Here is a 14836-nt window from a genome sequence, read left to right as displayed (position 1 = left end):
AAGCACCAGTCTCGCCACTAGAGTGCGCACCGTTCGTGTCCAATTTCAAAAGTGATTAGAAAAAGGAGAGGGTTGCTGGCGGAAACCTATCCGGACTTCAGTGCTCTGCGAAGAAGTTGCGGGGAGTCTCGTCTCGATCTCAAATCAGAATAGCTAGTCGCAGCATTGACAGTTAATATAAAACCTCAAGACATCTCTCTAACTTGCCTGAACCGCACAATGACATGGTACTTACAAAAATGGGAGCGGAGGTTGAGTCTCATGCAGGATTCCTTGGCGCGGTGAAGTAAACTGTATTGTCCAGGCGAGCCAACTGTCTAAATTCGTATTTGATGTCAAGGTATGTCTGAAAATGTGTGAGCAAATTAGAATAACCCTTATCAACGGTATTTTAGAGTTTTCTTTGGATTTTAATGTTTTCAATCCTCGGAACGAAGGAGGTCAGATCATATTTCTGATAGGCTATTAGGTTCTAATTGTACCTATTAGTTAATTACAGTTATAATCATATAGCTACTTTATATTTTAAACCCCTGAAGACCATTACTTATTCACAGGCCAAATTCGTAAACTTGGTTGAGTGATGTGCTTCAGAGAACGTGACAAGTCGAGTGATGATTGACAGAGGAAGGTGGCGGGACTTGGGAGTAGTCTGGTAGATATGAGATCTGATTCATTTCTCAGGTACCACACGGATGAGCTTGACAGTCTCAGAAAAGTAGGTAGGCTGCAAGGTAATGCAAGGTTTGCCACGGCTACAGGAAATTTGATCTCCAGCAGAAAACGAAGTCATTTTGCTAGCCTTGTAGTTGTATTACTCACCGAGGCCAGTGGTCCTCCAGTTCATATTATGCTTAAATACTAAATACCGCTTTTTTTATTTATTTTTTATTGAAAGGGGCATGTAGGCAGCCTATGTGGAAATGCATGCATAGGGCTTTGAGTCAGACTTTATCTAAAAAAGGTATTATGGTAAACATGAGAAACGTTTTCTTTTTAAAGATTTCACTCTAAAATCTAATGTTGAGATAATGTCATGCCATGACTATAGAATATGGTTAAAGCTAAATCACAGACACCATTGTGACATAGCTACAGGGTTCTGATACCACCATCCACGGGGGACGCACCCATACTGTCTATTGCTCAATACCAAATGAATGGGAAAGATAGGCACCATCTGAAATGATGGAATTAGTGTCTGAAATGATTAAATTAGTGCCCATCGTTTCCATTAATTTGGGATTGAGTCATGTAGCTGGATCTTCAAAACAGATGGTGTGGAACTCATCTTGAGAAGACCACTTTTGAAGTCTTAAAATGCTTTGTAAACTTTAACCCTACACTGACAGCACAGACAGTTAGCCTGTGCTATCAGTGCAATAGTTCAACCCTATTAATCATGGCAGCTGAGGACTTACTTGTTGTTGTCCTGATGAGCCTAGCCTATACAGTTTTCTGCACTACTACAAGCTCACATTAAACATGGCTCTTCTTAATGTCATGCATTAATTTGTCTTAAATGGATTAGCGTGCCCGCACCACCTATCTCCTAATTAAATTGTTTGTAGGCTTTGACTTTGGGATTAAGCTGGTAAAATACACTCTTAGAAAGAAAAGGTGCTATCTAGAACCTAAAAGGGTCCTTCGGCTGGCCCCATAAGAGAACCCTTTGAAGGGTGTCCATTTAGAGCCCTTTTGGTTCCAGGTAGAACTCTTTCCACAGAGGGTTCTACCTGGAACCAAAAGGGTTCTCCTATGGGGACAGCCGAATAACCCTTTTGGAACCCTTTTTTCTAAGAGTGTACTCTCCATCATATGGAGGATGCTTCTGAACTGTGATAGACCTGCTGTATGAGCAGCAGAGATCAGGTACGTGCTACATTGCAAAGGCCTACATAGGCCTATACTAATGAGGCTCAAACCATCCTCAAATGCCGGGACATGAAATTACACTGAACAATAGCTGAAAATGCAGTAAAACATCCTTCCCAGTTCCCACATAGCTTAACTTTGTATTACTCAGATGAAATGCACTGTGCATTAGGAAAGTATTCAGACCCCTTAACTTTTTCCACATTTTGTCAAAGGAATTGTCTGTAGAGCTCCGACAGGATTGTGTCGAGGCACATATCTGGGAAAGGGTACCAAAAAATGTCTGCAGCATTAAAGGTCCCCAAGAACACAGTGGCCTCCATCATTCTTAAATGGAAGAAGTTTGGAACCACCAAGAGTCTTCCTAGAGTTGGCCGCCCGGCCAAACTGAGCAATCGGGGGAGAAGGGCCTTGGTCAGAGAGGTGACCAAGAACCTGATGGTCACTCTGACAGAGCTCCTCTGTGGAGATGGGAGAACCTTCCAGAATGACAACCATCTCTGCAGCACTCCACCAATCAGGCCTTTATGGGAGAGTGGCCAGACAGAAGTCACTCCTCAGTAAAAGGCACATGACAGCCCACTTGGAGTTTGCCAAAAGGCACCTAAAGGACTCTCAGACCATGAGAAACAAGATTCTCTGGTCTGATGAAACCAAGATTGAACTCTTTGGCCTGAATGCCAAGCGTCACATCTGGAGGAAACCAGGCACCACTCATCACCTGGCCAATACCATCCCTACGTTGAAGCATGGTGGTGGCAGCATCATGCTGTGGGGATGTTTTTCAGTGGCAGGGACTGGGAGACTAGTCAGGATCTAGGGAAAGATGAACGGAGCAAAGTACAGAGAGATTCTTGATGAAAACCTGCTCCAGAACGCTCAGGACCTCAGACTGGGGCGAAGGTTCACCTTCCAACAGAACAACGACCCTAAGCACACAGCTAAGACAACGCAGGAGTGGCTTCAGGACAAGTCTCTGAATGGCCTTGAGTGGCCCAGCCAGACCCCAGACTTGAACCCGATTGAACATCTCTGGAGAGACCTGAAAATAGCTGTGCAGCGACGCTCTCCGTCCAACCTGACAGCGCTTGAGATTATCTGCAGAGAAGAATGGGAGAAACTCCCCAAATACAGGTGTGCCAAGCTTGTAGCGTCATACCCAAGAAGACTCGCGGCTGTAATCGCTGCCAAAAGGGTCTGAATACATATGTAAATGTGATATTTCCAAAAACCTGTTTTTGCTTTGTCATTATGGGGTATTGTGTGTAGATTGATGAGGAGTAAAAAAACTAACATTTTAATCAATTTTAGAATAAGGCTGTAACGTAACAAAATGTGGAAAAGTTATGGGGTCTGAATACTTTCCGAATGCACTGTATATGGTGTCTTATGAGGATATAAGAGTGTTGAAAGATAAGATCCTAAAAGTGAGATGTGTTTGTGGCCTATAATTTCCCCTGAGGAGAGTTGAGGCACGGACAGCTGTAGTTGTCAAGTAATTATAGTGGTTAATGTTGGGCTGATTTGAAGTCTGGGCTAACAGCCATTTGCTGTTTGCTGTAATTTATTGGTGAAAGGATGAGAGGAACACCTGGTGTGGAGAAGTAAAAGAGCAGCAGATGTATTCATGGACAACATACATAGGCAATGAATAGACCGGGAAAGACACTAACTACAGTATGTTCAGAAAGTATTCACACCCCTTGACTTTTTCCACATTTTGTTACGTTACAGCCTTATTCTAAAATGGATTCAAAAAATAATTCCTAATCAATCTACACAAAGTAACCCCATAATGATAGTGACAAAGCAAAAACAGGTTTTTAGAAATGTTTGCAAATTAATAAAAATAAACGGAAATATCACATTTACATAATTATTCAGACCTTTTACTCAGTACTTTGTTGACGCACCTTTGGCAGCGAATAAAGCCTCGAGTCTTCTTGGGTATGATGCTTCAAGCTTGGCACACCTGTATTTGGGCAGTTTCTCCCATTCTTCTCTGCAGATACTCTCAAGTTTGGTCAGGTTGGATGGGGAGCGTCGCCGCACAACTATTTTCAGGTCTCTCCAGAGATGTTCGATAGGGTTCAAGTCCGGGCTCTGGCTGGGCCACACCAGGACATTCAGAGACTTGTCCCGAAGCCACTCTTGCATTGTCTTGGCTGTGTGCTTATGGTCGTTGTCCTGTTGGAAGGTGAACCTTCGCTCCAGTCTGAGGTCCTGAGTGTTCTGGAGCAGGTTTTCATCAAGGATCTCTCTGTACTTTGCTCCGTTCATTTTTCCCTCGACCCTGACTAGTGTCCCAATCCCTGCCGCTGAAAAACATCCCCACAGCATGATGCTGCCACCACCATGCTTCACTGTAGGGATGGTGCCAGGTTTCCTCCAGACGTGACGCTTGGCATTCTGGCCAAAGAGTTCAATCTTGGTTTCATCAGACCAGAGAATCTTGTTTCTTAGAGTCTTTAGGTGCCTTTTGGCAAACTCCAAGAGGGCTGTCATGTGCCTTTTACTGAGGAGTGGCTTCCGTCTGGCCACTCTACCATAAAGGCCTGATTGGTGGAGTGCTGCAGAGATGGTTGTCCTTCTGGAAGTTTCTCCCCTCCACAGAGGAACTCTGGAGCTCTGTCAGAGTGACCATCGGGTTCTTGGTCACCTCCCTGACCAAGACCCTTCTCCCCCGATTGCTCAGCTCTAGGAAGAGTCTTGGTGGTTCCAAACTTCTTCCATTTAAGAATGATGGAGGCCACTGTGTTCTTGGGGATTTTCAATGCTGCAGACATTTTTTGGTAACCTTCTCCAGATCTGTGCCTCGACACAATCCTGTCTCAGAGCTCTACGGACAATTCCTTCGACCTCATGGCTTGGTTTTTGCTCTGACATGCACTGTCAACTGTGGGACCTTATATATACAGGTGTGTGCCTTTCCAAATTATGTCCAATCGATTGAGTTTACCACAGGTGGACTCCAATGAAGTTGTAGAAACATCTCAAGGATGGTGAATGGAAACAGGATGCACCTGATCTTAATTTCGAGTCTCATAGCAAAGGGTCTGAATACTTATGTAATTAGGTATTTCTGTTATTTTTTTTATTTTTAATACATTTTCAAACATTTCTAAAAACCTGTTTTTGCTTTGTCATTATGGGGTATTGTGTGTAGATTGAGGATACAAATTATTTTAAGCAATTTTAGAATAAGGTTTTAACGTAACAAAATGTGGAAAAAGTCAAGGGGTCTGAATACTTTCCGAATGCACTGTAGCACCAATGTAGTAGACTAGACTTATAAACTAAATTAGTACTTAGTTTTAGCCACAGATGCCCACTGCATGCATGGCTTTAGACTGTCCCCTCATCTGTGTTCTAAAAAAGCCAGTCACTCAGGGTGTAGTTGGTGTCTGGGGAGGATGTAGCCTTGTAAATGTGGGATGGGAGGATGGAGGAGGATGATTTCCTGTTGAAATAATTGTTTTTATTAAAAGGGAAACAAATGGGTAGTAAAAGTTCATCCAGTATTGTGAAAACAAAAACCTCATGAAAGATACATACCTTATCTTGGATTTTTGTGAAGCCAGTGAAGGGAAAACAGAAGCATAATACATCTCTTGATCTTGTTTAATAGGGAAATATTTACTCACCGTCATTTGATAGCCGAAATAATTAGAAGAGATCTGCCCTATCTTGTATGATAGGGGGGGACTCAGGCTTTGAGTCAACAAATCCTAAGAAAACACATTCTCTCTCACAAACACACACAGAGGACCGAGTGGCTCAACTGAATACAGGGAAACTGACCTATTTGTATGCAAATCTGATAGATCTTTGCAGAATTATATTTTTTAACCAACCTTTTGATACATTACTCAAATTCGGTACACATTTGCCTGATTAAACATCAGAACCAGTCCTACTGGACTTTTTTCTTCTTCTTTAGATTAATAGAATAAACAGACTCAACCACCACACAAAATGAACAACTCCAGTTGAGTATTCAGAGTTTCTGGGCAGCTTACCACATAATCAGCCTTCATGTTGAAGTATTCCAGATTTCCTTTCTGATTATGCAACATCCCCTGTTACATGAGAACATTCTGGAGCCTTTGCAGGACATCTAGGATTAACATACCTGATAACTCTTCAAACCTTTTACTGCAGTGTGCTAAATCAGGGTCACACAGAATGTTTCTTGGTAGTCTTAAACAAATCTACTTTGAAACAAAAGTATACACCTCACACACATGGTTATGGTCTTAAAAAAAGAAGACACTTTATCTGACATGGAACAGGTATGTATTACATTTTGAGTTTGCATCCCAATATCACACTTTATATACATCACAGAAGACTGAAATATAAAACCGCTTGACATAGAAACAACAGATTTCAGCTGTTTAAAAAATATATGTTTATTAATTATGAAATTATGAAAAATATTAATAACATTCCACCAATGAGGCCACTAGAGGGCAAGTTGGTCATTTGACTGCAGGAAAGCTTGATGTGAGAACCTTCCACAGACTATACCTAACTTTGGCCCACTGCACAAATTAATGATCAATGGCTTTTCTGTTGGGTCATGCTTGGGTATACACCACCTGACCGGTGAATGCTTAACCAGTTGTTATACAACTACAACTGTTAAAGCAGAAATCAGCAGTTGAAACAATATCAAAGCTTTCGCGCCACCACTGTTTTGGTAAAAAGCAGTTGAAATGGGACTAGAGAAATGTTACCATTCTCAAAAGACACAGCTATAGATTCATGGACAGACCATCCATGATATCAAAATTATAGTTTTAACCATGTTTTTAGGCAATACAGTGTTTGTTTACATTTACTTTGTTTACAAACATTGGAGTAAAACAAGTTTATATTTTGTGTTCTGATGGGGTACAACAGTTGAACTAAACTCATGAGGCATTTATAAGTTATATTCTTTAAGTACTCAATGGGTACATTAATTCACAAGTTTAAACAAAAAATGGATGTAGCAACTGTTGATTTCCCCTTTAACCTTTGTCCAATTTCTATGTGTTGTGTGTGGGTACTCTGCTCTGCTCATTATGACAGTGTTGCTGCCAAGTGCACTAGGAGGTTTAGGAGCAGATCATTTACCTGCCCAAAGGACGCGGGTTAGGTGGGTTCAGGAACAAGTCCTGTGAACCACCAGCCTTCTTCTCAGTTAGATATCTAGCGCTGTGCAGTGAACAAGAAACTAGTGACAACAACAGAAAATAGAGGTATGAAGTGCATTTTCTGTTTTAGTTATTGCTTGGTTATTAAACTTATTTCAATGTTTTCAAGGTTTCTGAAGGAATAATTTAACTATTTTGCCGATGGCATTCCATTATTATTTGTGATACAGTAGTCATCAATGCGTGCCATTTGCCACACAGTACTTAATATGTGAATGTGAACTTTCTAATGGGTAGCTACTGGTGTCTCAGACATCTTAATCCAGAACTGTCTGCTTGGATGAGACCGATGAGGACTCTCCTAAAGACATACACTACCAGTCAAAAGTTTGGACACACCTACTCATTCAAAGGGTTTTCTTTATTTTTACATTGTAGAATAATAGTGAAGACATCAAAACTATGAAATAACACATATGGAATCATGTAGTAACCAAAAAAGTGTTAAACAAATCAAAATATATTTGATATTTGAGATTCTTTGCCTTGATGACAGCTTTGCACACTCTTGGCATTCTCTCAACCAGCTTCATGAGGTAGTCACCTGGAATGCATTTCAATTAACAGTTGTGCCTTCTTAAAAGTTAATTTGTGGAAATTCTTTCCTTCTTAATGCGTTTGAGCCAATCAGTTGTGTTGTGACAAGGTAGGAGGGTAGCCCTATTTGGTAAAAGACCAAGTCCATATTATGGCAAGAACAGCACAAATAAGCAAAGAAAAATTACAGTCCATCATTATTTTAAGACATGAAGGTCAGTCAATCCAGAAAATGTCAAGAACTTTGAAAGTTTCTTCAAGTGCAGTCGCAAAAACCATCAAGCGCTATGATGAAACTGGCTCTCATGAGGACCGCCACAGGAATGGAAGACCCAGAGTTACCTCTATTGCAGAGGATAAGTTCATTAGAGTTACCAGCCTCAGAAATTGCAGTCCAAATAAATGCTTCACAGAGTTCAAGTCACACACACATCTCAACATCAACTGTTCAGAGCGGACTGTGTGAATCAGGCTTTTCATGGTCGAATTGCTGCAAAGAAACCACTACTAAAGGACACCAATAATAAGAAGAGACCTGCTTGGGCCAAGAAACACAAGCAATGGACATTAGACTGGTGGAAATTTGTCCTTTGGTCTGGAGTCCAAATTGGAGATTTTTGGTTCCGACCACTGTGTCTTTGTGAGAAGCGGTGTGGGTGAACAGATGATCTCCGCATGTGTAGTTCCCACCATAAAGCATGGAGGAGGTGGTGTTATGGTGTGGGGGTGCTTTGCTGGTGACACAGTCTGTGATTTATTTAGAATTCAAGGCACACTTAACCAGCATGGCTACCACAGCATTCTGCAGCGATACGCCATCCCATCTGGTTTGGACTTAGTGGAACTAACATTTGTTCTTCAACAGGACAATGACCCAACACACCTTCAGGCTGTGTAAGGGCTATTTGACCAAGAAGGAGAGTGATGGAGTTTGGCCGGTGTAGGCCGTCATTGTAAATAAGAATTTGTTCTTAACTGACTTGCCTAGTTAAATAAAGGTAAAAAAAAATAAAAAATGGGAGTGCTGCATCAGATGACCTGGCCTCCACAATCCCCCGACCTCAACCCAATTGAGTTGATTTGGGATGAGTCGGACCGCAGAGTGAAGGAAAAGCAGCCAACAAGTGCTCAGCATATGTGGGAACTCCTTCAAGACTGTTGGAAAAGCATCACAGGTGTAGCTGGTTGAGAGAATGCCAAGAGTGTAAAAAGCTGTCATCAAGGCAAAGGGTGGCTATTTGAAGAATCTCAAATATAAAATATATTTGGATTTGTTTAACACTTTTTTGGTTACTACAGGATTCCATATGTGTTATTTCATAGTTTTGATGTCTTCACTATTATTATACAATGTAGAAAATAGTAAAAAATAAAGAAAAACCCTTGAATGAGTTGGTGTGTCCAAACCTTTTACTGGTACTATATTTCTTTCTTCCCAGTATAAGCACTTTTAAAGATGAGACACATATTATAAGGACCTTAAGTGATGATGTCTCCACGTGCATCCTCACAACCATGAATAGTTTGTGTTGTAAAGTAAGAAAAAATGTATGCTACATTTTGATAAAGAAAATTAGGTCAAATCCATTGGGAGCACAAATAAAAGAGAAATTAGGGCTGTTGGTGTGTTGCAAGGAAAGCTTGAAGTGTTTCCAGAAACAAGAGTAACAAAGACAGCTAAGGGGCATTTTGAAAGGAAAACTATTTATTTGAATTCTAAAACTACATTTATGTCTGTTCCAAGGGTAATCTTTAATGTTAAGTTGTTCAGATAAGTGGCTTGAGTGAAGGAATACAGTTCAAAAACATGAACTGCTAACATGCGTCTACTAAAAAAGGCAATTATGGCCACTAACACGTTTGTCATATTTATTTTGTATTTAATGTGTGTGTAGAGATTATGTTTATGCTTGATGTGTTTAACGCTAGCTGTATGCATTTATAGCTCCATAATGTATCCCTGTAATGTAGTGCATATCAATGTGACTCACAGAGCTTATTTACTGCCTGTAGTGTCTATGGAGCCCCGATCTCCTGTAGCTTATCAGGATGTTGCTCTGTTCACTGGATGATGCAGAGTGCTGTTAATGGCCCATATACTGTGTGTTTATTTTGGGTCACTGAGAATGATGTCCAATTAGCTGTACCTTTTCATTTGAAAAAAGGGAAGAAATTCGATTATTAGTCACGTATTCCATGTATCTCTCCATTTACCTTTTCAGATATACACTACATGGCCAAAAGTATCGTAGAACATCTAATTCCAAAATCATGGGCATTAATATGTAGTTGGTCCTCCCTTTGCTGCTATAACTGCCTCCACTCTTCTGGGAAGGCTTTCCAGTAGATGTTGGAACATTGCTGCGGGAACTTGCTTCTATTCAGCCACGAGCATTAGTGAGGTCGTGCACTGATGTTGGGCAATTAGGTCTGGCTCATAGTTGGCGTTCCAATTCATCCCAAAGGTGTTCGATGGCGTTGAGGTCAGGGCTCTGTGCAGGCCAGTCAAGTTCTTCCACACTGATCTCGACAAACCATTTCTGTATGGACCTCGCTTTTTTCTTGGGGGCATTGTCATGCTGAAACAGGAAAGGGCCTTCCCCAAACTGTTGCCACAAAGTTGGAAGCACAGAATTGTCTAGAATGTCATTGTATGCTGTAGCGTTAAGATTACCCTTCACTGGAACTAAGGGGCTTAGCCCGAACCATGAAAAACAGCCCCAGACCAATATTTATCCTCCACCAAACTTTACAGTTGGCACTATGCATTCGGGCAGGAAGCGTTCTCCTGGCATCCGCCAAACCTAGATTCGTCTGTCGGACTGCCAGATGGTGAAGAGGGATTAATCACTCCAGAGAACGCGTTTCCACTGCTCCAGAGTCCAATGGCGGAGATCTTTACACCACTCCAGCCAATGGTGCGCATGGTGATCTTAGGCTTGTGTGTGGCTGCTCTGCCATGGAAACCCATTTCATGAAGCTCCCGACGTAAAGTTATTGTGCTGACGTTACTTCCAGAGGAAGTTTGGAACTCGGTATTGAGTGTTGCAACCGAGGACAGACGATTTTTACGCGCTACGCGCTTCAGCACTCAGCAGTCCCATTCTGTGAGCTTCTGTGGCCTACCACTTGGCGGCTGAGCCATTGTTGCTCCTAGACGTTTCCACTTCACAATAACAGCACTTACAGTTGACCGGGGCAGCTCTAGCAGGGCAGAAATTTGACGAACTGACTTGTTGGAAAGGTGGCATCCTATGACGGTGCCACGTTGAAAGTCACTGAGCTCTTCATTAAGGCCAATGTTTGTCTATGGAGATTGCATGGCGGTGTGCTCAATTTTATTTACCTGTCAGCAACGGGTGTGGCTGAAATAGCCATATCCACTAATTTGAAGGGGTGTCCACATACTTTTAGTGTATCTGAATACATTAGACGTAACATCTTTGTTTTGTATTTGTGTCCCCTCAGAGCATGATGGCGTTCCTCCTGTGTGTTAGCCTGTGGATGCTCCTGGCTGTCCATGGCCAGGCTGGAGCTGTGAAGAACTGCCACCCGGGTTGCCACTGTGAGGTGGAGAGCTTCGGCCTGTTCGACAGCTTCAGCCTGACCAGGGTAGACTGCAGGGGAGTGGGCCCCAGCACCAGCCCCATCTCCATCCCCCTGGACACTGCCCACCTGGACCTGTCCTCCAACTCCATGTCCCTGCTGACCGACACCATGCTCTCTGGGCCTGGCTATACCACCTTGATCAGCCTGGACCTCAGCAACAACCGCATCTCCATGGTCAGCCCCAAGGCCCTGTCCAGGCTGCGCTACCTGGAGTCTCTGGACCTCAGCCACAACTCCCTGGAGGGCCTGGACAAGGGCTGCTTCTCTGGCCTCCCCCTGGCCGAGGTGGACCTCAGCCACAACCGCTTCCAGGAGTTTGACCTGGACATGTTCATCACTAAAGGTCACGGAGAGCCAATCAGCGTGGATCTGTCTCACAACCGGCTGACGGTGATCTCCAGGAGTTCCTCTAGGAGCCCCTTGCTACATGTCCAGAGCCTGACTCTAGCAGCCAACCAGCTGACGGCCGTGCCCAAGCTAAAAGGCATCCCGCTGAGGGACCTAAGCCTGGATGGGAACAGCATCTCCCGCATTGAGGAGGGGGCCTTTGAGGACCTCAAGGACCTGGTTCACCTGTCCCTCAGTGGACTTCCTGAGCTCTCTGACATCCAGCCTAACCGTTTCAGAGGTCTACAGAGCCTTCAGGTCTTGGACCTGTCCAACAACGCCAAGCTAAAGACACTGAACCCAGCTGTGTTCACTGGACTTGTGTCTCTACAGGAGCTCAATCTGTCCAACTCTGGAGTAACGTCATTGCCAAATAACATGCTAAGTCACTTGCCAAGCATCAAGAGTATTACCCTGGGCCAGAATATCAATTGTTGGAGGACTCAAAAGAAGGGCCAGTTTCACAGGCAGCTTGGACAGGAACAGAACCATGACGAGGTGCTGACCTGTGATGTTGAAGGGATTGTCTTGTGATTGTGTTGGGATCGTTGCCTTCAGTATGGACATCTAGCTAGCACATTAGTGCTAAAACTGTGCCTTATATCACTATATGCAAAGAACACTTTTTGTTATTGCCACCAAACATGATAATTACTATTTGAACAGTTTTGTTTAAATTTAAATTCAAAGATTTGTATTACTTTTATTCCAAAGACCTGAGGTATTTATATTAATCCACTGTTGATACTATCACGTCATGCTTGCTATGCATAAAGCATGTCTTTCAACTACAGTAACAAGCCAGCAATAGCATTGATGGATATTGTCTTAACCATTTAGCTTTTCCTCTTCCAATTTTGAAGGTGGTTTTAGGATCTGGAAATAAAAAAAGATACCTCAGCCACTAGGAAAAATATTGTTATATTCCATAACAATCATCAGATCTTTGAAGTATACACTATGCAAGGACCACTCTTATGTCAGACCGAAAGGTAAACATCCTATGTAGAGTATATAGTTACGTATGTCTAGCATAGGAGGCTGGTGGGAGGAGCTATAGGAGGACGGGCTCATTGTAACGGCTGGAATGGAATTAATGGAATGTAGTAAAACGTGGTTTCCATATGTTCCATTTATTCCATTCCAGCCGTTACATTGAGCATGTCCTACTATAACTCCTTCCACCAGCCTCCTCTGGTGTCTCGTTATCATTTCAATCAGATATTAAGTGGACGCATTCTCCTGCTATCTTGCTCAGTCATGTTTACATGGCCTAAGACCTGGAAGCCAACATTGCCTGTTCTGTTTCAAAGAGCAGTTACACAACTGAGGTTGAAATGTAATCTGAACAAATCAATGCATAAACAAATTCATGAATGTCACCCAGGGGTTTTTTGCTGCTCCGTTATTGAATCAGTTTCCCATGACCGTGACCATTTATTTCAAAACATAAAATGGTCTCCCTGTACTTGTATTAGACACAGACATGTTTTGTACTGTATTTAAATCTCTTCTGACAGAGAAGTAAGTGTGTGTTTTAACTGAAACGCTATACGCCATGTAATTTGATACATTGTATTATTCACCCTACTTTGAAAGGTAAAAAATGTCGCAGCTATTCTACAGCATCAACTTTGGATCTACATTGGCCAAAATCTTTCAGATATTCTGTGCAACAACAACTGCATGTTTGAACACCTGCCTTGGTTGCTGTCCCTGTGGTATAATATGGACCGAAAGAGACAATCAGCCTCATAACTACACATGAGCTGTTTTGAATGTTAAACATCTGCGTAAAGATTTTATATTTCTTTATCAATAGTGTATACACTGAGTGTACAAAACATTAAGAACACCTTCCTAATATTGAGTTGCACCCCTGAACACCCCCCCTCAGTTTGTCGGGGCATGGACTCTACAAGGTGTCAAGCGTTCCACAGGGATGCTGGCCCATGATGACTTCAGTGCTTCCCACAGTTGTGTCAAGTTGGCTGGATGTCCTTTGGGTGGTGGACCATTCTTGATACACATGGGAAACTGTTGAGCGTGAAAAACCCAGTAGCGTTGCAGTTCTTGACACAAGCCGGTGCGCCTGGCACCTACTACCATACCCCATTCAAAGGCACTTACATATTTTGTCTTGCCCATTCACCTTCTAAATGACACATGTACACAATCCATGTCTCAAGGCATAAAAATCCTTCTTTAACCTGTCTCCTCCCCTTCATCTACACTGATTGAAGTGGATTAACAAGTGACATCAATTAGGGATCATAGCTTTCACCTGGATTTACCTGGTCAGTCTGTCATGGAAAGAGCAGGTGTTCTTAATGTTTTTTTACACTCAGTGTATAACTTAATAAAATAAATGGATTATTCTCACACTGACAGCTGTCCAAATGGTTTTGTAATGTCTTTGTACTTTACATAAATGTATGACCTTTTTCAGACATTCCTTTTAACTTTGTTTACTAAGTACGGCATCTTACCCTGTCCCCAACACCCTGTGGCATTTCACAATTGTATATGAAAATATAAACATTTTCTGGGTTACAACACACACCACACTTAAAGCCCACTGTCGTCACACCAACAGGGTTTCTCAATTTCACAGAATTCCCTGTATTTCATAGAGCTGGATTCATGTGATTTCATTTTGTTTGCTGTACTGACTCACAGGGTGTCCTGTAACAATAGCACTTATGTCTTCCTCAGTGCCTAGCGCAGCATCTATTTACTTTCACATGCTGCCTAACATCCTTCCTTTATTTACTTTGAACTCTGCCTGTAAACACACACACACACACTAGTGGTCTCAAGAGGTCGTTAAACAGAAGCGGTCAGAGACACTAGTTCCAGGCAGGGAACCATGCGACTGTGGACTGATGTCTGAAGCCGATGAGAGGGAAAGAGAAGGGGAGTAGGAGGAGAGTGGCCTGACTTTGTGTAATGGAGGCTGGCTGTTACTCCACAGATCTCTGTGCTCTGAGAATGTTCCATTGTGTGCTCCTCCTCAGAGACACAGAGAGCATTCAGATATCTCCTCAGCCCCTTGCAGTGGTTGCCAAAGCACAGTACTTTGAAATTCTAAGAGACCCGTGTGCCAAAGACCGAGCAAAAAAAAGTCTGACTCCACAAAAGAAGGTTTCCTCCAGATTACACCTCCTATAATACAACATCCTGCTCAGGAAAAGTATGGCTTGCTAGGATCAACTAGACAGGATATT

The 14836-nt window shown here is 42.5% G+C and overlaps 1 protein-coding gene across 2 annotated transcripts; it reads left to right on the top strand.

The window, feature by feature from the left end:
* Positions 1-118: 118 nt before the first annotated feature.
* On the top strand, positions 119-13997 carry LOC311105589 (tsukushi-like). 2 transcript variants are annotated; one of them, XM_084147781.1, is made up of 2 exons: positions 119-340; positions 11082-13997. In XM_084147781.1, exon 2 carries the CDS (start codon positions 11085-11087, stop codon positions 12141-12143), a length of 1059 nt encoding a protein of 352 aa, XP_084003907.1. In that variant the 5' UTR covers positions 119-340; positions 11082-11084; the 3' UTR covers positions 12144-13997. The 2 variants fall into 2 exon arrangements, with proteins under 2 accessions (XP_084003907.1, XP_084003906.1); XM_084147780.1 differs by lacking the exon at positions 119-340 and adding an exon at positions 6947-7121.
* Positions 13998-14836: the final 839 nt, after the last annotated feature.

This window comes from Coregonus lavaretus, assembly GCF_964263955.1.
Source record: "Coregonus lavaretus genome assembly, chromosome: 30".
In the NCBI taxonomy this organism is placed as follows: Eukaryota; Metazoa; Chordata; class Actinopteri; order Salmoniformes; family Salmonidae; genus Coregonus; species Coregonus lavaretus.
The sequence above is the reverse complement of the archived record's forward strand: the minus strand, read 5'-3'. Positions and strand labels throughout refer to the sequence as shown.